Source organism: Phyllosticta citribraziliensis (genome assembly GCF_038025025.1).
Source record: "Phyllosticta citribraziliensis strain CPC 17464 chromosome Unknown J3D65scaffold_6, whole genome shotgun sequence".
NCBI lineage: Eukaryota > Fungi > Ascomycota > Dothideomycetes > Botryosphaeriales > Phyllostictaceae > Phyllosticta > Phyllosticta citribraziliensis.
This window is the reverse complement of record NW_027117343.1, coordinates 69,287-87,081: the sequence shown is the minus strand read 5'-3', so window position 1 is coordinate 87,081 and position 17,795 is coordinate 69,287. Positions and strand designations below refer to the sequence as shown.

General features: G+C 57.5%; 8 protein-coding genes across 8 annotated transcripts; 7 read left to right on the top strand and 1 right to left on the bottom strand.

The window, feature by feature from the left end:
* Positions 1 to 67: 67 nt before the first annotated feature.
* J3D65DRAFT_623374 (ATP-dependent RNA helicase dbp9) lies at positions 68 to 2,289 on the top strand. Its single transcript, XM_066800156.1, has 2 exons — positions 68 to 298; positions 345 to 2,289. Exons 1-2 carry the CDS (start codon positions 100 to 102, stop codon positions 2,027 to 2,029), a joined length of 1,884 nt encoding a protein of 627 aa, XP_066654923.1. The 5' UTR covers positions 68 to 99; the 3' UTR covers positions 2,030 to 2,289.
* A 50-nt stretch (positions 2,290 to 2,339) lies between these two features.
* J3D65DRAFT_623371 (mitochondrial 54S ribosomal protein mL60) lies at positions 2,340 to 3,074 on the bottom strand. Its single transcript, XM_066800155.1, has 3 exons — positions 2,918 to 3,074; positions 2,618 to 2,850; positions 2,340 to 2,541 (listed from the first exon to the last, which is right to left on the bottom strand). The coding sequence occupies exons 1-3, from the start codon at positions 2,965 to 2,967 to the stop codon at positions 2,489 to 2,491; spliced, it is 336 nt and encodes a 111-aa protein (XP_066654922.1). The 5' UTR covers positions 2,968 to 3,074; the 3' UTR covers positions 2,340 to 2,488.
* Positions 3,075 to 3,152: 78 nt separating this feature from the next.
* On the top strand, positions 3,153 to 3,736 carry J3D65DRAFT_553056 (trafficking protein-like protein particle complex subunit 2; the record flags this gene model as incomplete). The annotated part of the gene is made up of 2 exons (XM_066797109.1): positions 3,153 to 3,337; positions 3,403 to 3,736. 2 exons carry the CDS (start codon positions 3,153 to 3,155, stop codon positions 3,734 to 3,736), a joined length of 519 nt encoding a protein of 172 aa, XP_066654921.1.
* Positions 3,737 to 4,677: 941 nt separating this feature from the next.
* Positions 4,678 to 9,282, top strand: J3D65DRAFT_353409 (uncharacterized protein). Its single transcript, XM_066795567.1, has 3 exons — positions 4,678 to 7,747; positions 7,905 to 8,683; positions 8,738 to 9,282. The coding sequence occupies exons 1-3, from the start codon at positions 4,965 to 4,967 to the stop codon at positions 9,130 to 9,132; spliced, it is 3,957 nt and encodes a 1,318-aa protein (XP_066654920.1). The 5' UTR covers positions 4,678 to 4,964; the 3' UTR covers positions 9,133 to 9,282.
* Positions 9,283 to 10,097: 815 nt separating this feature from the next.
* Positions 10,098 to 12,085, top strand: J3D65DRAFT_645742 (peroxisomal adenine nucleotide transporter 1; the record flags this gene model as incomplete). The annotated part of the gene is made up of 4 exons (XM_066802229.1): positions 10,098 to 10,126; positions 10,187 to 11,411; positions 11,659 to 11,705; positions 12,049 to 12,085. The coding sequence occupies 4 exons, from the start codon at positions 10,098 to 10,100 to the stop codon at positions 12,083 to 12,085; spliced, it is 1,338 nt and encodes a 445-aa protein (XP_066654919.1).
* A 202-nt stretch (positions 12,086 to 12,287) lies between these two features.
* J3D65DRAFT_553821 (nuclear distribution protein nude) lies at positions 12,288 to 14,426 on the top strand (the record flags this gene model as incomplete). Its single annotated transcript, XM_066797150.1, has 3 exons — positions 12,288 to 12,527; positions 12,648 to 14,007; positions 14,224 to 14,426. The coding sequence occupies 3 exons, from the start codon at positions 12,288 to 12,290 to the stop codon at positions 14,424 to 14,426; spliced, it is 1,803 nt and encodes a 600-aa protein (XP_066654918.1).
* A 920-nt stretch (positions 14,427 to 15,346) lies between these two features.
* J3D65DRAFT_667498 (uncharacterized protein) lies at positions 15,347 to 15,712 on the top strand (the record flags this gene model as incomplete). The annotated part of the gene is made up of 1 exon (XM_066803021.1): positions 15,347 to 15,712. The coding sequence occupies one exon, from the start codon at positions 15,347 to 15,349 to the stop codon at positions 15,710 to 15,712; it is 366 nt and encodes a 121-aa protein (XP_066654917.1).
* A 1,016-nt stretch (positions 15,713 to 16,728) lies between these two features.
* J3D65DRAFT_353332 (uncharacterized protein) lies at positions 16,729 to 17,791 on the top strand. The gene is made up of 2 exons (XM_066795566.1): positions 16,729 to 17,630; positions 17,682 to 17,791. The coding sequence occupies exons 1-2, from the start codon at positions 16,843 to 16,845 to the stop codon at positions 17,683 to 17,685; spliced, it is 792 nt and encodes a 263-aa protein (XP_066654916.1). The 5' UTR covers positions 16,729 to 16,842; the 3' UTR covers positions 17,686 to 17,791.
* The last annotated feature ends 4 nt before the right edge of the window (positions 17,792 to 17,795 follow it).

The window sequence follows — 17,795 nt, the reverse complement described above, 5'->3', positions numbered from 1 at the left end:
GAGGTCGGCAGAAATTTTCCCCCAAGCCGGCGCAATTCCTCGCCGCCAAGCGCAACCAAATCATCGACAACACTAGCACCACTGCAAACCAACGTCACCATGGGAAAGCGCAAATTGAACGAGAACGATGTGCCCGAGGAGGCCGACGCCGTTGCGGTCGAACAAAATTCGCAATCTTTCGACAATCTTGGACTCGACGCCAGGCTACTGCAGGGCATCGTTCGGCAGAAGTTCTCACAGCCCACTCCTGTCCAGGCCAAGGCGATTCCGCTGGCTTTGGAGGGCAAGGACATACTTGGTACGTCCAATCTACCGAGTGTGATTTCTTTACTAACGCAAAGCAGCACGTTCAAAGACGGGCTCTGGCAAGACCGCGGCTTACGTTCTTCCGATTCTTCAATCCATCCTGAAGCGCAAATCCGACCCTCGCTTTTCTAGATGCACCTCGGCCTTGATACTCGTTCCTACGCGCGAGCTTGCTGGCCAAGTGAGCAAGACGATCGAAGCCTTTGCAACCTTTTGCGGTCAGGATGTGAGGACGGCAAACATCACATTGAAGGAGGATGACCAGGTGCAGCGCGCTCGGCTCGCCAACTCGCCAGACATTGTCGTAGCGACACCTGCCCGAGCTCTCCACAATTTGAACAGCTCAGCGCTGTCGTTGGACCAGCTTGCGCACTTGGTCATCGACGAGGCCGACTTGGTGCTTTCGTACGGTTACGAGGAGGACTTGCAAAACATTTCCAAGTCCATCCCAAAGACTGCACAAGCCTTCCTCATGAGCGCAACCTTAAGCAGCGACGTCGACGACCTGAAGGGGCTCTTCTGCCGCGATCCGGTACTTTTGGAGCTTGACGAAGAGGAGGAGGACACGGATAAGCTCAAGCAGTACATTGTCAAGTGTGCCGAGGACGAGAAGTTTCTGCTCATCTACGCCGTTTTCAAGCTGAGACTGGTCAAAGGAAAGAGTATCATCTTTGTTGCAGACATAGACCGCTGCTACAGGCTCAAGCTGTTCCTCGAGCAGTTCGGCATCAAGAGCTGTGTTCTCAACTCTGAGCTTCCTGTCAACTCAAGAATTCACGTCGTGGAGGAGTTCAACAGAAACGTCTACGACATCATCATTGCCACGGACGAGCATGAGGTGCTGGGTAGCGAACACAAGAAGAAGAAAAAGAGCAAGTCTGGAGAAGACGACGTGGAGGAAGAAGCAGACCAAGAGGACAAGCAAGAAGCGGAAGCGGAGGATGACGCGCCGGAAGACTCAGAGATCAAGGACAAGGACGCATCGGCAGAGCCCCCTCGCAAGAAGCGCAAGGCGCGCAAACGGGACAAGGAGTACGGAATTGCTCGTGGCATCGACTTTCAAAACGTTTCCCTTGTTCTCAACTTCGACCTCCCAACCACCTCAAAATCCTACACGCATCGCATTGGACGTACGGCGCGCGCTGGCAAGACTGGCATGGCCATCTCGTTTGTTATTCCCAAGGACCAATATCGCAAGCACAAGCCCACAAGCGTCGAATCGTGCAAGCGCGACGAGGAAGTGCTGGCCAAGATCGAAAAGTCTCAAGAGAAGCGCGGTAGCAAGGTGGAGCCGTACAACTTCGACATGAAGCAGCTCGATGGATTCCGCTATCGTCTCGCCGACGCACTGCGCGCTGTGACCCGCATCGCCGTACGTGAGGCACGTGCGCGCGAGCTCCGCCAGGAACTGCTCAAGTCTGAGAAGCTGAAACGCCACTTTGAAGAGAACCCGCAGGACCTGCAGCATCTGAGGCACGACAGCGAAGCCAGAACGGCAAGGATGCAACCGCATTTGAGGCACGTGCCCGAGTATTTGCTTCCAGCGGGAGGCAAGAAGGACGCTGCGCAAGAGATTGGATTTGTGGGATTCAAGAAGGACGAGGCCAAGGAGAACCGCATCCGTAAGGCTCGGGCGATGAAGAAGAAGATGGGCAAGGGCAGGCCAGTCAAAAAGGCGGATCCATTGAAGACGTTTAATGCCAAGGGAAGGGGAAAGAAATGAGCTGTCATTGGTTTTGAGAGGCGTTAGGGATGGAAAAGTTGGAATAGTTTAGGAGTCGCAATCATGTTTACAGTGTACAAGATACATGTACCTAAAGCCATAGTGCGATGATGCAAAGGGATCGACCATCATCCGCCTCAGTTCGTGGAAGGCTGCAAGAAGTGCCGAGTCTATCCAGAGCCGCATCGATGAGGCTTGCGATGAGGACCCCGGCGACTGATTGGATTGCAAAGCGGACGAATCCGTACCCAAAGTCGCATGTTACCCAAAAATTCGATAGTGTCACTGTCACATCATAGTGGACACCGTCGTTCTGAAGCTGGTCTTGAGGCCAACGAGCATGGTTTGTTTCACTGCTGACAGCTCATTCTGTGGAGCCGAGTACCCATATGCGCCGATTCATGCTCCCAACAAAATAGAAAAGGCCAAGATGCAGAAGAGGAATATACGTCTCAAAGTTTAGAAACCTGGCGGGTTGAGACGTTGCGAGACGCGAGTCCACTTGGGCACCTCTGGAACGGCTGTCAGCACCACATCTCCAGAACAATCGCGACCAGCACTCGTGCCACGAGGCGAATATGGACGTACTGTGAATTCCCTTCCTGTAGCCTCTCTGGTACCGGCCAAAGACAGTGTACTTGTCCCGCGCAAACATCTCCGGCTCGGTGGGCATCTCCTCCTTCCAGCGGTCCAGCTTGACGGTGCCGTGGATGCCAACACGTGCGAGCGCCTTGTCCACGGTCGCGACGACGTTGTCTACGCGGCGGAGGCGGCCACGTTGGCGGGCCTTTTGGGGAGGCGAGAGCCGCCATGGAATCTTCCTGCGATTGGTGTAAGCATGTGTCGTAGTCTTTGAGATCAATTGTGGCAATTGTATTCCGGACTCACCAGAGAAGACCACCGGAAAGCGGCGACGATGGCTTGAATGCTCCAAACATGGTTGCGGTCTGTCTGGAGATCGACGGACGTGATGGTCTGCGATGGTGTCGGAACTTTTGGCGCGGGAGGCCTTCACCGCCTCGGCAGTACTCCACGTACCGGGGGAGCTCCACAGCTGCTCCGACTCCATTCCATCTCCAAGCAAGTCCCAACGCCGGCTTTCAACTTGTCCTCGCGCGCCATCATGTCTTATTACTTTGCCATTGTGGGCACCAAGGACAACCCGCTATTTGAGCATGAATTCGGGACGTCAAGGGGCGGCGGCGACGGCATCGCGCGCTTCAGGGAAGAGGCGCGACACATGAACCAGTTCATCGTGCACAGCAGTCTCGACATTGTCGAAGAAGTGCAGTGGGGAGGCGGACAGATGTGAGAGCTCCCATTGCGCCTCGGACTGAGCTACCCTGAACGCTCGTTGCTGACCAGCTGGCCAGGTACCTCAAACACATCGACCGCTTCCAGAACAACTACATCTCGTGCTTCCTGACCGCAGGCAACGTCAAGTTCCTGCTCCTCACCTGTCCCCACAACGACAACCACCGCTCGTCGGCCGCCTCCATGTCTTCGGTGCGCAACTCGGCATACCCATCTTCGAGCACGTACAACCCCACCGCCCCGGCTGCCGAGGAGGCCATCAAGAACTTCTTCATGGACGTCTACGACAACTGGGTCAAGACGATCATGAACCCGTTCTACGCTCTGAACCAGCCTGTCAGGAGTCCCGTCTTCAGGCAGAGGGTTGCCGCCGCAGCAAAGAAATATCTATGATCTCAAAGTCTCTAGGGGCTGTTGGGTTGATTGGCCCGAGGTTTCCAAGATCAAACGGCTGCCTGCTAGGCCAGGGATCAAGATTGATGGGCCCTGCCGTGGCTCAATTGCCGCCTTTCGGTGTCTCGCGCTCAGCTGGCCGAGTCTTCTGTCCCCTCGGTTTTCTCGTATCCGGATCCGAACTTTGCAGCGCACATTTTCGCCTTCCTGTGTTGCTGAAGCCTAGCCGCCTCCCCTGCTATAGTCACCATTGCCTGCCTGAAACACTCTCGACTTGTGCGACTCTACGGCGGCAAACGGATCGTGAGAGTGCACTCCACCTAACTTGTCTCAAGCTACCAATGACGAGCCCACAAGCACACGGTCATAGACGACGCCTGGGGGTGTTCTGGACTGTTGAGACTGAAAAGACCGACTGGCTCGTTCGCTATCGGTCAATTCGTCAGGCCGAATTAAGACGGCTGAACCAATCGGGATGGTGATATGCCAAAAAACTTTCTTGGCGGACAGGCTGCAGCTCAACAAAGACCCAGCAAAGTCACAGGAAAAGTGCAAAATGGAGGGCTCGTCATGTGAACAGCCAAGGCAGTGGAGGGCGGCGATTGGCGCAGACGAACTTACGCGTTGTTATACGTGGACGCAAGTCTTGTACTGTACTGGTCGAGGACTAAGATGGGCGTGGATGGCTGGAAAGCGCCACGTGCGGCCGTGTTTCACGCATTGCCGTTGCGTTTCGACTAGGTAGCTGGAGAGAAATGGACAGCGACATGCAGAGGGTTGCTTCTGGACCACCATTCAAGGTGTTGGACATGTATCGGGTGTCAGTTTCGACCACAAGAGGCAAGGCGCCTGACTCGCGGCGCGAGGCCCGATTCGTGCAGCCCAGACCCTGCGCCACACCCCCCAGCCGGAGCGGGCCTAGCTGCAGCGTCAGGCAACAGCGAAAAGCACCATGGACCTTCTCGATGTTGAGACTGGTGCCTGCTCCCAAGCGCCTTTTTGTATTGCCATCCATTCCTTCATGCAAGCCGGCCTCCACCTCTTCAACTTCTCCATCTCTTGACCTCCCGTCATACGTCGTGATTCGAGACCGACCACCCCCAGGACAAGTCTCCAGAGGAGAAGCGGGGCCGCGCATCCGTCCTGTCGCAAGCGCCACGGACCTATGACATTCACATATCGATCTTTGGAATATCCATAACCTTCAAGTAGTACACAATCCGCAATCATGACGACCCTTGCGCCGCTGGCCAGGCGGCTCACGAAGCTCTACTCGGACACCAAGAAGGACATGCTCGCTGAGCAAGTCAAGCTGCAAGGCGTACCCGAACTCAATGCCATCCACCGCCGATTCCGCATGCAAAAGGACCGCCTGGTCGCCTGGGGACTGGAATGGAGCGACGACAGTTCTGCTGCTTCGCAAGGCAGCATCGACGAGTCTGTTGCCAAAGCCGGCTTGACCGAGACTGTATCCAGCGTTTTGGCCACTATCAAAGACATCCTCGACGAAGCCGAGCAAATCAGGATATCTGAGCAAGCCGCATCTGAAGACATGCGCCCTTTGAAGAGCAGGGGAAAGGCGTCAGTGCCGCGCGACTGGAATCCCGCTGGCAAGGCGCGTTACGAAGAATTGGCAAAAGATCTCAGCGGCTCAATCGACACTCTCTACGACCTGTCGAGATCGAGGCGCAAGTTTGCGCAAGGCAAGAATCCCATGGCTTTTGCGCAGCAACGGTCAAAAACCTACTCCGAATTTGGCTCTGCCAAAGCGCCGCTCGTGGATGACGACTTCGCACTCGGCGACGTGAAAGTGCACCAGCCGAGCCCTCGATTGGAACTTCTGGATGCCGGCGAACCGATTCCAAGAATAGAGCGCTCAGATCTCATTCTACCAGAAGAGGAGCCTCCACCATACGAGACAATCGGGGTGCCTTCGTCTTCGCGCCTGATTGGACAACTGCAGCGATACGACTACAAAAGCTCCGAATCGACAACTCAACCTGTTCTCATCGAGTATGCCGGCTTCGACATTGCTTACCGAACTGGAGGTGGTGGTTTTGGACCTCCGTTAGACCGCCTCGAGCAGGTCCTTTCCATGTACCAGCAGCGCAACGCGCACTTTGAGAGTGGAAACAACGGGTCAGAATATGGAGTCTTCAAATGCCTCGGATACTTTGAAGACTTCTCACAACCTCGATTCGGGTTGGTCTTTGAACTGCCGCACTTTGCGTGCGGCAGCCCTGCGAGGCCACTTCGACCGGCAGATCTCCAGTCCATGCGACCCGTCACCCTTCTCAACGTGCTCCAAGCCTCTTCAAAGTCTTCTGGTGCACAGAGCCAAGCAGTCCCAAACATCCCACCTCTCGAGCAACGCTTTCGAATCGCCCATAATCTCGTCATGACCTTCTGTCGACTCCACTCGCACGGTGTGGTCCACAAGGAAGTCAACAGTGGCAATGTGCTACTGTTCCGCAGGCCACGAAGCGAATCAGTCAGACACCCGGACTATGAACTTCGGTCTCCTTTCGTCTGCTCCTTTGACATCTTTTCCGAAACTAGCATAGACCCTCCCCTTCCCAACGTCCTCAACATCTACCGCCACCCGCACGACCCCAAGTCGGAAAATCGAACAAACGCTCCGTACGGCATTCAGTTCGACATGTACGGTCTTGCCTTGATGCTGTTGGAAATTGGGCTCTGGCTCCCACTGAAGGATGTTTTCAAAGTCAAGTATAGTTTGGCCGACTTCAAGCTCCGGCTGGAAGACATTTGGATCCGCAGGTTGGCCAACAAGTGCGGCACGGTCTACATGAATGCGGTTCGAGAATGCATTGCGGCCGGAGATCGCAACATTTCGGAATCGGAAGTCGGCGTCGTGTACGACGGCCTCTTGAGCAGGCTTCAAAGATGCTGCCTCTTGGACGACATGGAGCCAATCGACTACAACATTTCCGCGCCATCCCCGGGGGATTTTGCAGTCAGCGAGAAGAAATCGCCCTCGGAACTTCGTGGAGGTGCCCCGAGCCCATATCAGTCAAAGCTCGAAAAGGAGTCGACCAGATCAACCCAGCAGAGCGAACCGCGCGAAAAGGATAAGACTGCTTCGCCTCCTCTTGACGAAGCATCGGCTGCCTTTTTGAACATGCCCGAGTTGAGAGAGTACCTGGAGGAAGCTGTCGTTTCGTTCCAAAGCCTGTGTCGTGGAAATCGTTTGAGGGCATCCAGGAGCGATCTCGAGCGCAGCGTTCGCTTCATTCAAAACCAATGGCGGTTGAAGCAGCAATCGCGACGCTTCTCGGTACCCCGGAAACCTCTCAGAAGACGACAAGTGCCCCCAAGGATCGAGACGCGCATTCCATCGGATCTAGAGCTCAACACGGTGGATGATGTTTCCATTCGCAACAAAATCAAGCAGCACAACGCAAGCAAGAAGAGAAAGCTGCTGGTCCAGCCTTGTTGGCAACCCTCTCCGACTATTGCCACCGAGTGGGGACACGTCCTGCTTCCCCGCCTGATTCGGATCTGCGAGAGGGCACTCAAGGATTCCGATGAGAGCTCCAGTATTGATCTTTTTGGCATCGGCCCTTCTCCTGCAGAAGCACGACCAACGATTGTCATTACGTGCTCCAGCACTGGAAAGGCCAAGGCTGCACTCGCTAAGCGCTTCAACTACGACAAGGCCATCTACGACCTCAAGGTCCACAAGGGCAAGATTCGACGGTCAAAACTCTCGAGGCCTGATTCGGGATCCCGAAAGAAGAGGAGGCCTGCTGCAGCGACTTATCGGTCCATGGCTCACGATGACGAGGGAATCCCAGCGATGAACAAGCTCTATCAACAGCGACCAGTTTGTGGAGCGAGCATTGGTGCTTTCAACGGCGAACACCTACCGCCAGTCAGCTACGGAGGCGTAGTTCTTGTGGATGGAGAGCCATTTGGCATGAGCGTGCACCACATGTTGGAGGTACCAAGCGATGACGAGAGTGACGACGACGACATGAGCGATGATGGGTTAGTACACTCGAAACTTGCCATCCCTAACTCCTCCGAAAGACGATATCAACGGCGCAGAGCATCGTGCAATAGCGGCTATCACATCTTCATCCACCCCCCAGCTGCGCAGAAATGAGGGAAAATAATTCGGCAAGAGTACTAATGCAGAATGCAGCGCCGCACAGGTATACCGCTCGAGTAGCCGGGCAACTTCCTATCCCTGGCTATCGTCTGTTGGCTCTGCACCCGCTCTCGAGTCGCCGCCATTGTCGCCCCAGCCATTCGAGATTTCAGACGACGAGGAAGATGATGACGACTACCTCGATGACTCGATCTCCAGTGCAGCCTATGAGTCTGATCTCGATTACTCCGACTACGAAAGCGACACAGGATCAACAAAGTCATCCCCGTCCGAACCCGGCGACGTGCCTGGCATCGAGTCGGGCTCGGCTGAAGCCGATGGCCTACTCATTACCCAACCGGCCATTGACGATGTCGACGAAGACTTTTTCCCCTGCGAAGAAGACAAGGACGAGGACCACCTCGACAGTCACGAGCTTGGCTGCGTGCACGCTAGCAGCGGCATCCGGCGCTGGAAGCGCGATGGCATAGTCCACGAAATCGACTGGTCACTTCTACGTCTGAAAGAAGAGCGCCTGCAGCCGTGGAACCTCGTCCAAGGCGGTCGCCGCTTTTCACGCCCGGAGAACAAGACGACGGGTACCTCGCGACCCGCGCTCCTGGACCCCGTTACGCGCGCAGGATTCCACCCAGAGGACGACGAGTTTCCGCGGGCCGTTGCGCGCGCAGCGGACTTGGCGAGCTTGCGCGTGCACAGCTTTGGCCGTACGACTGGGCTGCGCGGCGGCGTCATCGGGCACACGATGACGGCCGTGAAGATCCACGGGCGCCGCTCTTACGCGCGTGCCTGGCACGTCACGGGCGGTCTTGGAGGTAAGATTGCCACACACGACTATGTCTCCTTACAGCCATCTAACGCAAACACAGTCGGCGGCGACTCTGGCGCCTGGGTCATCGACAACGCGCACGGCCGGGTGTGCGGCCACGTCCTGGCGTGGTGCGGGCGCAGCCGCGTCGCGTACATCTGCCCGATGGAGGTGCTGCTCGAAGACATCAAGCGCACGCTCGGCGCGCGGCAGATCGGCCTGCCGGGCCAAGAAGAAGTCGCGTCGGACGACGACGAGGGCGAGGAGCTGTTGGCGTACGGTGGCGCCAGGGGCAGCAGGAGCTTCGATGCCGACGTCACGCAGCGCTTTGGCGGGCTGAGCGTGGCGGGGGCTGGCGATGTGCAGGTCGATGTTGCGGAGGTGCGGCGCAAGATTCTTGATGGGAGAGGCCCGGGGCGCATTCAGATTAGGGGGCAGAGAGGCCAGATGGCGTGAGGTAGCTGGGAAGAAGAGGGCAGTGCCTTTGAGCGATCTTTCCGACATTCTGTCGTCTCCATTTCTGAAAGAGGGAAAGAAAAGAAAAGACAGGACGAGCGTATTTTTTTTTTTTTCTTTCTATCGGTGGCGGCGGTGGGCGGCGCAGTGTCTTTGCATTAGATACCCTTTCTTTCATCGCGATCATCTCATCTATTTACCAGGTTGAAAATGTGGGCACGGCTTCCTACCTTCGCTGAGTTCTTTTGGTCCTTTTAGCTGTTGGCTGTTTTATTTAGCGCTTTCTATCTCTTGCAGCTCTAGATAGATGGGTAGGTAGGTAGCGCAGGTCTAGTAGTGAAGACATGGTTCAGTTCAACAAAGCTGTTTCCTGACAACAACGTGCGAACAAAGCACATTTTAATCGCTTGTGTCAGTTCCTTCATTGCACGGTGTTGAAGGGCGCGGGCCAACAAGGAAGCCACCAATACCTAATGACGTCGCCAGCCACACACCCCGGACTGCACGCACGGTCGACGGGCACTCCGCACGGCGGGGGGAACCTGGGCTGGTGGGCGCACACCATGTCGTCAGTCAACTCGCATCGTTATCCGACCCCAACGTTCTTCTATCACATGCCAAAACTTGTCTGAGCTAGCCCGCAAACAACCTGAGCTTGCCATCGCACAGCTGGACCCGAGCGGACTAGCTAACCGTAGCCGGACCGGAACAGCACTTGGTCTTCGTGTTCGTTCGGACATCTGGATGCCGAGTTTGACGTCTACTATCTGAGGCAACTTACCGGCCTACCTGCCAAAGGAAATCTGGGGATACGGACTGTACCTACCTACCGTTTGACTGAGAGATCTCGCGTACGAGTCGCCGCCGCATGAGCTGAAGGCGAGCTCGAGGAAGCAAAGGGCGAACAAGGAGAAGAGGAAAAAAGTAGAGGATAAGGCGAAGGTGAAGGGGCGTCGACTGACAAGATGGCTGACAACGACGACGAGAATGCCTGGTTCTATACGGAGCAGCTGGTGTTTACCTCTCCACCCTCTAAGCACACATTGTTCATCAGCTCACACCGCGCTCAACAGGATGCCTTCGAGCTCTACCACATTGTCCAAGAGGAGACGCGACCGTCGCGCGCGCCGCTGGGCCCCGCGCTGCCTGCTCTCGGCCACGCCACGTCCGGCGCCATCGGCTCAGCAATTGCGAACCTGCTGATATACCCGCTCGATGTCGTCATCACACGGTTGCAGGTGCAGTCGCGGTCGGCGGGGCAGGACGGCGGCAAGACAAGAGAGCAGGACGACGACTCATACGCCGACATAGCAGACGCGGTGCGCAAGATGTACGGGCGCGAGGGCGGCGTGGCGGCCTTTTACAGCGGCGTGGGCGACTCGCTGGTCAAGAGCGTGCTCGACTCGTTCCTGTTCTTCCTGGCGTACAACATGCTGCGGCACGCGCGGCAGGGCATGCTGGGGCTGGCGCGCAACAGGAGCCTGCCGGTGCTCGAGGAGATTGGGGTTGGCATGCTGGCGGGCGCCGCGGCCAAGCTGTGCACGACGCCGGTGCAGAACGTCGTCACGCGCAAGCAGACGGCGGCCATGGTGGCGGCGCGGCAGAGGCACAACGACAGCATCAGCAACGGGGGTAATGGAAAGCCAGGGGACGGTATGGCAAAGGGCCCTTCGGCGCGAGCCATCGCGGCACAAATTTGGCGCGAGAAGGGCTGGACGGGGTTCTGGGCGGGCTACAGCGCCAGTCTGATTCTCACGGTCAATCCGGCCCTGACGTTTCTGCTGCAGGGCTCGCTGCTGCGGCTGCTGGTGGCGCGGGAGAAGCGCAAGAGCCCGGGAGCGCGGCTGACGTTTCTCATGGCGGCGGCGAGCAAGGCCGTGGCCAGCACAATCACGTATCCCGTGTCGGTGGCGAAGACGCGGGCGCAAGCAGGAGGACATGGGGAAGAAGGGGGTCAGAAACACGACAAGAGAGACGCTCGGGCGACGATTGTCGGGGCCATTGTCGCGATAGCGCGGCGCGAGGGGCCGGCGGGGTTGTACCGGGGACTGTCGGGCGAGGTGCTCAAGGGCTTCTTCACCCACGGGCTGACGATGCTGATGAAGGAGCACATCCACGTCGGCGTGATCCAGCTGTACTACGTGCTGCTCAAGGCGCTGCGGCGGTTCCCAGCGACGGCGGGAGAGCTGCGCCAGAATGCGGAGGAGGCGGCGGGCGAGGTCAAGGAGCTGGTGGGGGACGCGGTGGAGTCGGGAAAGGAGGCGCTGCAGCAGTTGCAGGTGGGAAAGGGGGATGGGGATGGGAATGGCGATGGCGATGGCGATGGCGGCAAGGAGCGTTAATTAATTATGGATATTTTGCGAGCTGTCGTCGGCGAATTTGAGCAGAGCGACTGATTTTTCTCGACATGGCGCCGATGATGGGCGGGCTGGGGATGTAGCGGTGGAGCGGCGGTGGAGAGCAGTGACCGCTATTCCATTATTCCACACTGCAATGGCAATCCGGAGCCGCTGCCACGTCAGTCAGGTACGGATGGAGGGCGACGAGCGAAGACAACAGAGTGCTGAGAGAGTGTGTATATCCGTAAAAACAAAATGGCAGTGGTGTTGACGTCGCGCCATGGATTCGATGCACGTCACAGGGATTTGGGGCTGGGGGCACGGTCCGTAGCAACCGGCAATGAATGCTGCACGAGGTCACTGGTCACCACTGCAGGTGGTCCACCAAGCAAGTAGGTATCCCACTCCAGCCCGCTTCGTCTCTCGTCAACACTCGCCCTCCGCCCACACAACAACACTCGCCAAACCCCTCCCACCACGCCCTCTCGTCCGCCCGAGGACATGGCCTGCGACCGGATGCCCCAGTAGACGACTCGAATTTCTCCCCCGCCAGACCCTGCTTCGTGAAACGCCCTAGGCGCACTTCACCGCTCGGGACTGCGCATCTGAACTGAACCAAAGGCACCAACACCACCACCACCACCACACTGTCGACCGCGACCCACCCACAACAACAACACCACCACAACCACCACCACCGCCACGACCCCCGCCTGGACGACGCCGCCCCCATCACGACCACGACCACGGCAACGACTGAACTGACGACCGCCCCGACATTCACGAGCCGACCCACCAACCGCACACCCGCCTACCATGGCATCCGCGACCGATGCACCGCTGGCCTCGCCGGGCCTGGCCAACGGAACCCTCGAAGAGCAAATCGCATACTACAAGTCCCAGTACGAAAGCCTGGAAGCCGAGCTGCAAGACTTTCAGCAGTGCAGCCGCGAGGTCGAGTCGGAGCTCGAGAGGGACATTGAGCAGAGCGAGAAGCGCGAACGCCAGCTCAAGGAGAGACTCGAGGAGCGAGGCTTTGAAGTCGACGAGTGGAAGGTGAGTTGCCCTCGCCTCTGTCCCCCGACCCCCCGCGTCGCTGCTCGCATCCATCGGGGGATCGCCAGGGGTCGCCGTCGCCTCTCTGTCGCGGACCGGAGCTAACCCTCGTCGTGTCAGGCCAAATGCAAACAGGCCAAGACAGAAGCCAATGGAGCCCAGAATGCCCTGCAAAGAGAAATCACGACGCTGAGAGAGCAGAACCGCGCCATGACGCTCAAGCTGCGCGACATCGAGGTCGCCAACGACGACTTTGAGCGCCAGGCCCGCAACCAGACGTCATCGCTCGAAGACCTCGAGGGAAAGTACAACGTTGCCATTGAGCGCAGCGTCATGCTCGAGGAGGAAATCAAGGTCGGCGAGCAAGAGCGCGAGGACCTGCGCATAGAAAACCAGCGGTTACGCGACGAGCTGTCGGACCTGTCCATCGAAGCCGACATCATCAAGGAGAAGCTGAGGGCCGCCGAAGAGACCATGGCAAGGCACATGGAGCAAAAGACTCATGCCTTTGTCACTGGTGCTTCGGTAAGACCGCGTTCGCCCGTGTCAGAGACTTCATCTTCTGCCACGACGCTGTCTTCCCCGACCACGTCCACCCCGCCGCCATCCAAGTCGAAGCGCTCCAGCGCCACCACTCCTCCCTCGCCACGTTTCACCGACCTGCAGGACCGATCCTCCAAGGGCTTCGAACCGTCGCAGAGAAGACGACCCCTCACGCTTCAGGACAACACCCCACGAGCAAGAGACTACGGCGCAGCGCGCTCGCGTCACTCTCGGGCCCCGTCCGTACCGTGGAGCTCCGCGAGCGGACGCACCACGCCGGGCACCACGACTCGCAGGCCAACGGCAAGCCACTACTCCAAACGCAGTGGCGCCGACGGTGCTTTGCCTCGTACAGGCTCTCTGTACCAGATTCGTGGGCTAATCAGCAAGATGCAGAAGCTCGAGTCGCGCGTCCACAACGTGCGCAGCAAGCTGCCCGCGCCCACCCAGACCCCGCCCCGCGCAAGTCCTCGCGGCGGCAGTGCCATGAGCAACCACTCCAATGGTGCCTCGGGCATCACTGGGCGCTCGGCGGCGCGCACGCGGACTAGCGGTAGCACGACGAGCTCCGCGGCTGGCGGCGACACGGGAGTGAGCAGGCTCAGCTTCAGCGCTGCAGGCGGTGCAAAGGCCCCGAGTTCAGCTGGTCTGCTCCCTGGGAATACGACTGGCATGAGCAGGCCTACCAGCCAGGCCAGCGAGCGCAGTGGTGTTAGCAACGTGAGCGGCCAGAGCGTTTCCTTCAGACGGCCTCCCAGCCGTAGCACGGCACTTCCACCAACCCGCAGCAACACCACCGGCGTCCGCCCCAAGACTGCTGGAAACATGAGCGGCCGCCCGCCGAGCCGTGGAGCCGCAGACAGCTTCTTTTCTGCTTCTCTCGGGCCGTTTTCTAGGAGTAACACTACCGGTGCCCAGCGCCCGGGCAGCAGCCAGGGTCGCAACCACACGCCCACGCCGTCTTTGTCTCACGCCAACACCACCAACTTTAGCAGCAGCCTTGGACCCAACTACCAACGTCCGACGGGCCGCAGCCGTGCCAACACCGTCAAGCCCACGCCTCCTCGTCGCAACTTTGAGGAAGAGACGCCGACGCCGCCCGTGCCCAAGCCTCGCGACTTTGGCTTCTCGACGCCCGTGAGCCGCAAGCCAGACTTTACCCGTAGCATGGGTCCAGGCTCGGGCATCCCGACGCCAAATGGCGGCAGCGGCATCCCCACTCCAACGGCGCTGCCCAGACGGCCGAGCAGAGTCTCGCGGAGATCGAGCGTCGGCGCACATGGCCCTCGGTCCATTGCTCCGCCGGGCTCTGCGGCGCGTGAGAGGGAGCTGAGCGAAGTTGGCGAGACCTGGTAAAGGGCATTCGCGCCAGACGAGATGGAAGATGATTTGTGTGGCCACGCGGGGGAATGTGGAGCAGAAGAACAGGAGGCGACTGAGACGACTCGGGCTGTCCCTGCCCCCGGCCGGCCACACGTGGATAGACTGCTGCGGCAGCACCACCACCACAACACCACCCTCTCCGGCCACAATTATTGAAACCCGGAGCTGGGCTGCGTCCTTTTCATCCATCCCCCTCATCATCATCTATCGACATTGTCAGAGCAGAGAGCCAGATACCCGGGTTTCATTACGGAGCTTTTTGATTTTGTGTTTTTGTGAAGACTGGGGGAGGGGGTTTTCTCCTTTATTTGGGAGAGAGTATTCTTGGGATTGTTTCCTGGCCCCCCCTCACCGAATCTTCTCTCGACAGACGGCGTTGTCATCTGGCTTTGGCTGGCATATCTGGCGGCGGCGTTGCTGCGCTGCTTGGGGTGTTGCTGCTGTTGCACCTTTTCTTCTTCTTGGGGTCGCACCGTCTGGCGGCGATCTCCATCTTTTACTCTTGCTCTTGCTTGAGGGTGAGCTCTTTTTACCTCGACCTCCTCTCCTCCATCCATCGACCTTACCATCAGAATCCGTAATCCGCAATCCAATCCACTGGTACATTGAACATCGACACGGACAAGCCGGCCCCAATGACTGACGCGTGGCAGGACTGGAAACTTCTCAAGCGATGCTGATGCCGGCACGTGACGAGACTCTCCCTACCTACCTTGAACATGCTTGGAGTAGCGGTACTGCCTGCACCACTGCTTCTGGGCGTCAAGTTGAGCCTTCCATCGTTGCAACTTTTGGCTCGTAGCTTCCATGGTTCACCATCCCAAAAAGGAAGGCTCGCTCTATAAAACTAGAGCAACACCGCCCCGGTCACCATCCTTAAACAAGACTTCACCATGGGCGGCCCATCTTTGCTCGACCTTCCCCCCGACTATGAGACCGAACCATCTACATTTCCTCCTCACCAGTCGCTACAAGCTCATCGAGACATCGTGAACACAGCATTTTGGACTCTTCTTACTGGCGCCATTGCCGCATGGATCACGCTCGCCACTATTGCGCTCATTTTCCGAGCAGCCTTACCACTTTCACCCGGGCTCCTATCCGCTATCATCACGTCACCAAGCTTCGCCGCATACGCCATTCTCGGGGCTGTCAACATCAACCACTCAGACCACCATCAGCTGCCGTCGTTCTATCAGCTGGCTCTCATCATCCTCCTCATACTGTCACTCGCGACGCCATGGGTCGTCCTCATATAAAACCCGATGCCTCGCCGCTTTCACCATCGACATCTTAGACTACGACAACGACATTCAACCACCACCCGACCGACCGACCGACCGAAGTACACCACCAAACAATACTTTTGCGAGCATGATACCCCTTCCGTCGACTTGACTCGAACCTTGCGCATCTGCTGCTCTGCTTTTGCTTCTTCCTTTTTCTGCGGGCCCCTTCGCTCGCTAGCCCTTCATTCCCAAGTCTGCCTCTGGCGACACGAAAACTCTGCACTACTACGCCTTTTTCCTTTTCCTTGTCGATCGGGGCGACGAGAAAAATGCAGATGCACGTAAAAAAAGAAACGGCACTGCGCTTCCTCGTCACCCGAGACGCAAAACAAATGTCCAACACACCACACCGTCTTTGAACCGACCGACCACGACCTTTGGCGCTTTTCCTTGGGCGCTTTTTCCTTGTTTCGTTTGCGATCAAAATTACTACTCGCTACCTCTACTATTACCACTAGAATGACCACAGACCTTTTCCTTGGTTTTTTTCTTCCTTGGGTTACTTTTTGTTGTTGCCGTTGTTGCTTTTGCTTTTGCTTTTTCTGCCGCTCTTTGTCGTTGTCATCGACCTTAGCTGGAACGAGATGAATCAAACCGAACAGACACTCTCACTCTCTCTCTCTTTTACGCTCACTCGAGTAGTCAAATTGCCATGAAACTTTTTTCCTTGCTGTTTTTCTTGAGTTTTGTGTTGTTGTCGCTGGTTGTGTGGTGCGGACAAGGGCGGGTTGACGTTTTCGTCGCTCGCTCGCTTTGTCGTTGTTGTCGTGGGTGTGGGTATGGCTCTTTGTTCGCTCGGTCGCTCGTCCCCCGTTTCTTTACACCATGGCGCTGGCTGGTCTGGCTGGCTGAGTGGATGCGCGGGGAATGAGTGGGTGGAGAGAAGTCGCTGGCAGCAGGTGGATGGATGGATAGTGGTGGTCTGGCACAAGACACTGATTGTTTCGCTGTGGGATGCGATGGTCCAAGGCGATGGGTAGATAGAGAGGTGCGTGTGTGCTTCCTTGCTGGTGGTGGAATCACGACACTGGCATACTACGGTAGACAGACTGTCGTCGCTAGCTATGTGAGAGGAAGTAGTTGGTCAAGTTGCAAATGAAATGGATTTCCCCCATCCCCCTCTCTCTGTTTGTCCGTCTACTTGTCTTCCTCTCTCTCTCTCTCTCTTACTGACTGTTTCATTTTGGCTCTCTCACTCCGTCATCTACCTATTTCCTCCTCGTATTCGACGCTTCCCCGCTGCTTGTTTGGTTGCGTGTTGCGTGTTGCACGTTGCGCTTTGTTGCATTGTTGCTGCGGATGGGTTGCTCGCGTCGTCAAGCTTTGTCTTGCCTGCATTTTGTCGACCGCGTCGTTTCTCACCGTCGAGTCGGCTCCGCTGCCTGGAACAGCAATCGCAATCAGCTGGAAGCTGGATATCAGCGCTGATAGAGGTGTGGACAGTCAAGCGCAAGCTGGCTTGGGAAACGGAGAGGTTCAAGGCATCGTTTAGGACTCCTCCGACGACCTGGGCCAGCAGGTTGCGAAGACCAAGCTGCACTTGGCAAGCTGCTGCTGCATTCTCATCCCCACCGGCAATGGTTGCTTGGGGTGTGTCGCGCTTTGCCGCATTGTTGCTGCAGACGAGTTGCCCGCGTCACTGGTCTTTGTCGTTCACTTTGTCGGCCGCGACGCTCCCTCCACCCACCCAAGACGACGTTCAGCTCAGCCAAGTCCAACTGCCAGGCCAACGCGGACCGACTGCTCATCCCGCGGATCCAAAGTCGACAACAAGGCCGATCTACCTCTCCGAACATCGCTGCTATTGTGAGCGGCCGCTTCAGGAAGAGCAAAGCTCAGTCGGGCAAATGTGGCGCTCGCGTTGTCTCTTTGTCCAATTGCGCTCGAGGTTTGTGACCGTTGTCCCGAGGCAGAAAGCAGCACGATTGACAGACCACAGGTGACTGGCAGGGCAGACGTTTGCGGCGCTCTTGTCTCCGCTGAGTATTTAATCGACAGGATTCTGCGCTTCTCTTCGGGTCGCGACGATCGGTCAGCTTCCTCGTTGCAAGTG

Coding starts and splice junctions, on each gene's coding strand:
- J3D65DRAFT_623374 (XM_066800156.1), top strand. CDS start 100: ATGGGAAAGCGCAAATTGAACGAGAACGATGTGCCCGAGGAGGCCGAC. Junction 299..344: donor GGAGGGCAAGGACATACTTG/GTACGTCCAATC, acceptor AACGCAAAGCAG/CACGTTCAAAGACGGGCTCT.
- J3D65DRAFT_623371 (XM_066800155.1), bottom strand. CDS start 2,967: ATGTTTGGAGCATTCAAGCCATCGTCGCCGCTTTCCGGTGGTCTTCTC. Junction 2,851..2,917: donor CTTTCCGGTGGTCTTCTCTG/GTGAGTCCGGAA, acceptor CACCAATCGCAG/GAAGATTCCATGGCGGCTCT. Junction 2,542..2,617: donor CTACAGGAAGGGAATTCACA/GTACGTCCATAT, acceptor CAGCCGTTCCAG/AGGTGCCCAAGTGGACTCGC.
- J3D65DRAFT_353409 (XM_066795567.1), top strand. CDS start 4,965: ATGACGACCCTTGCGCCGCTGGCCAGGCGGCTCACGAAGCTCTACTCG. Junction 7,748..7,904: donor GACGACATGAGCGATGATGG/GTTAGTACACTC, acceptor TGCAGAATGCAG/CGCCGCACAGGTATACCGCT. Junction 8,684..8,737: donor CGTCACGGGCGGTCTTGGAG/GTAAGATTGCCA, acceptor ACGCAAACACAG/TCGGCGGCGACTCTGGCGCC.
- J3D65DRAFT_353332 (XM_066795566.1), top strand. CDS start 16,843: ATGGATTTCCCCCATCCCCCTCTCTCTGTTTGTCCGTCTACTTGTCTT.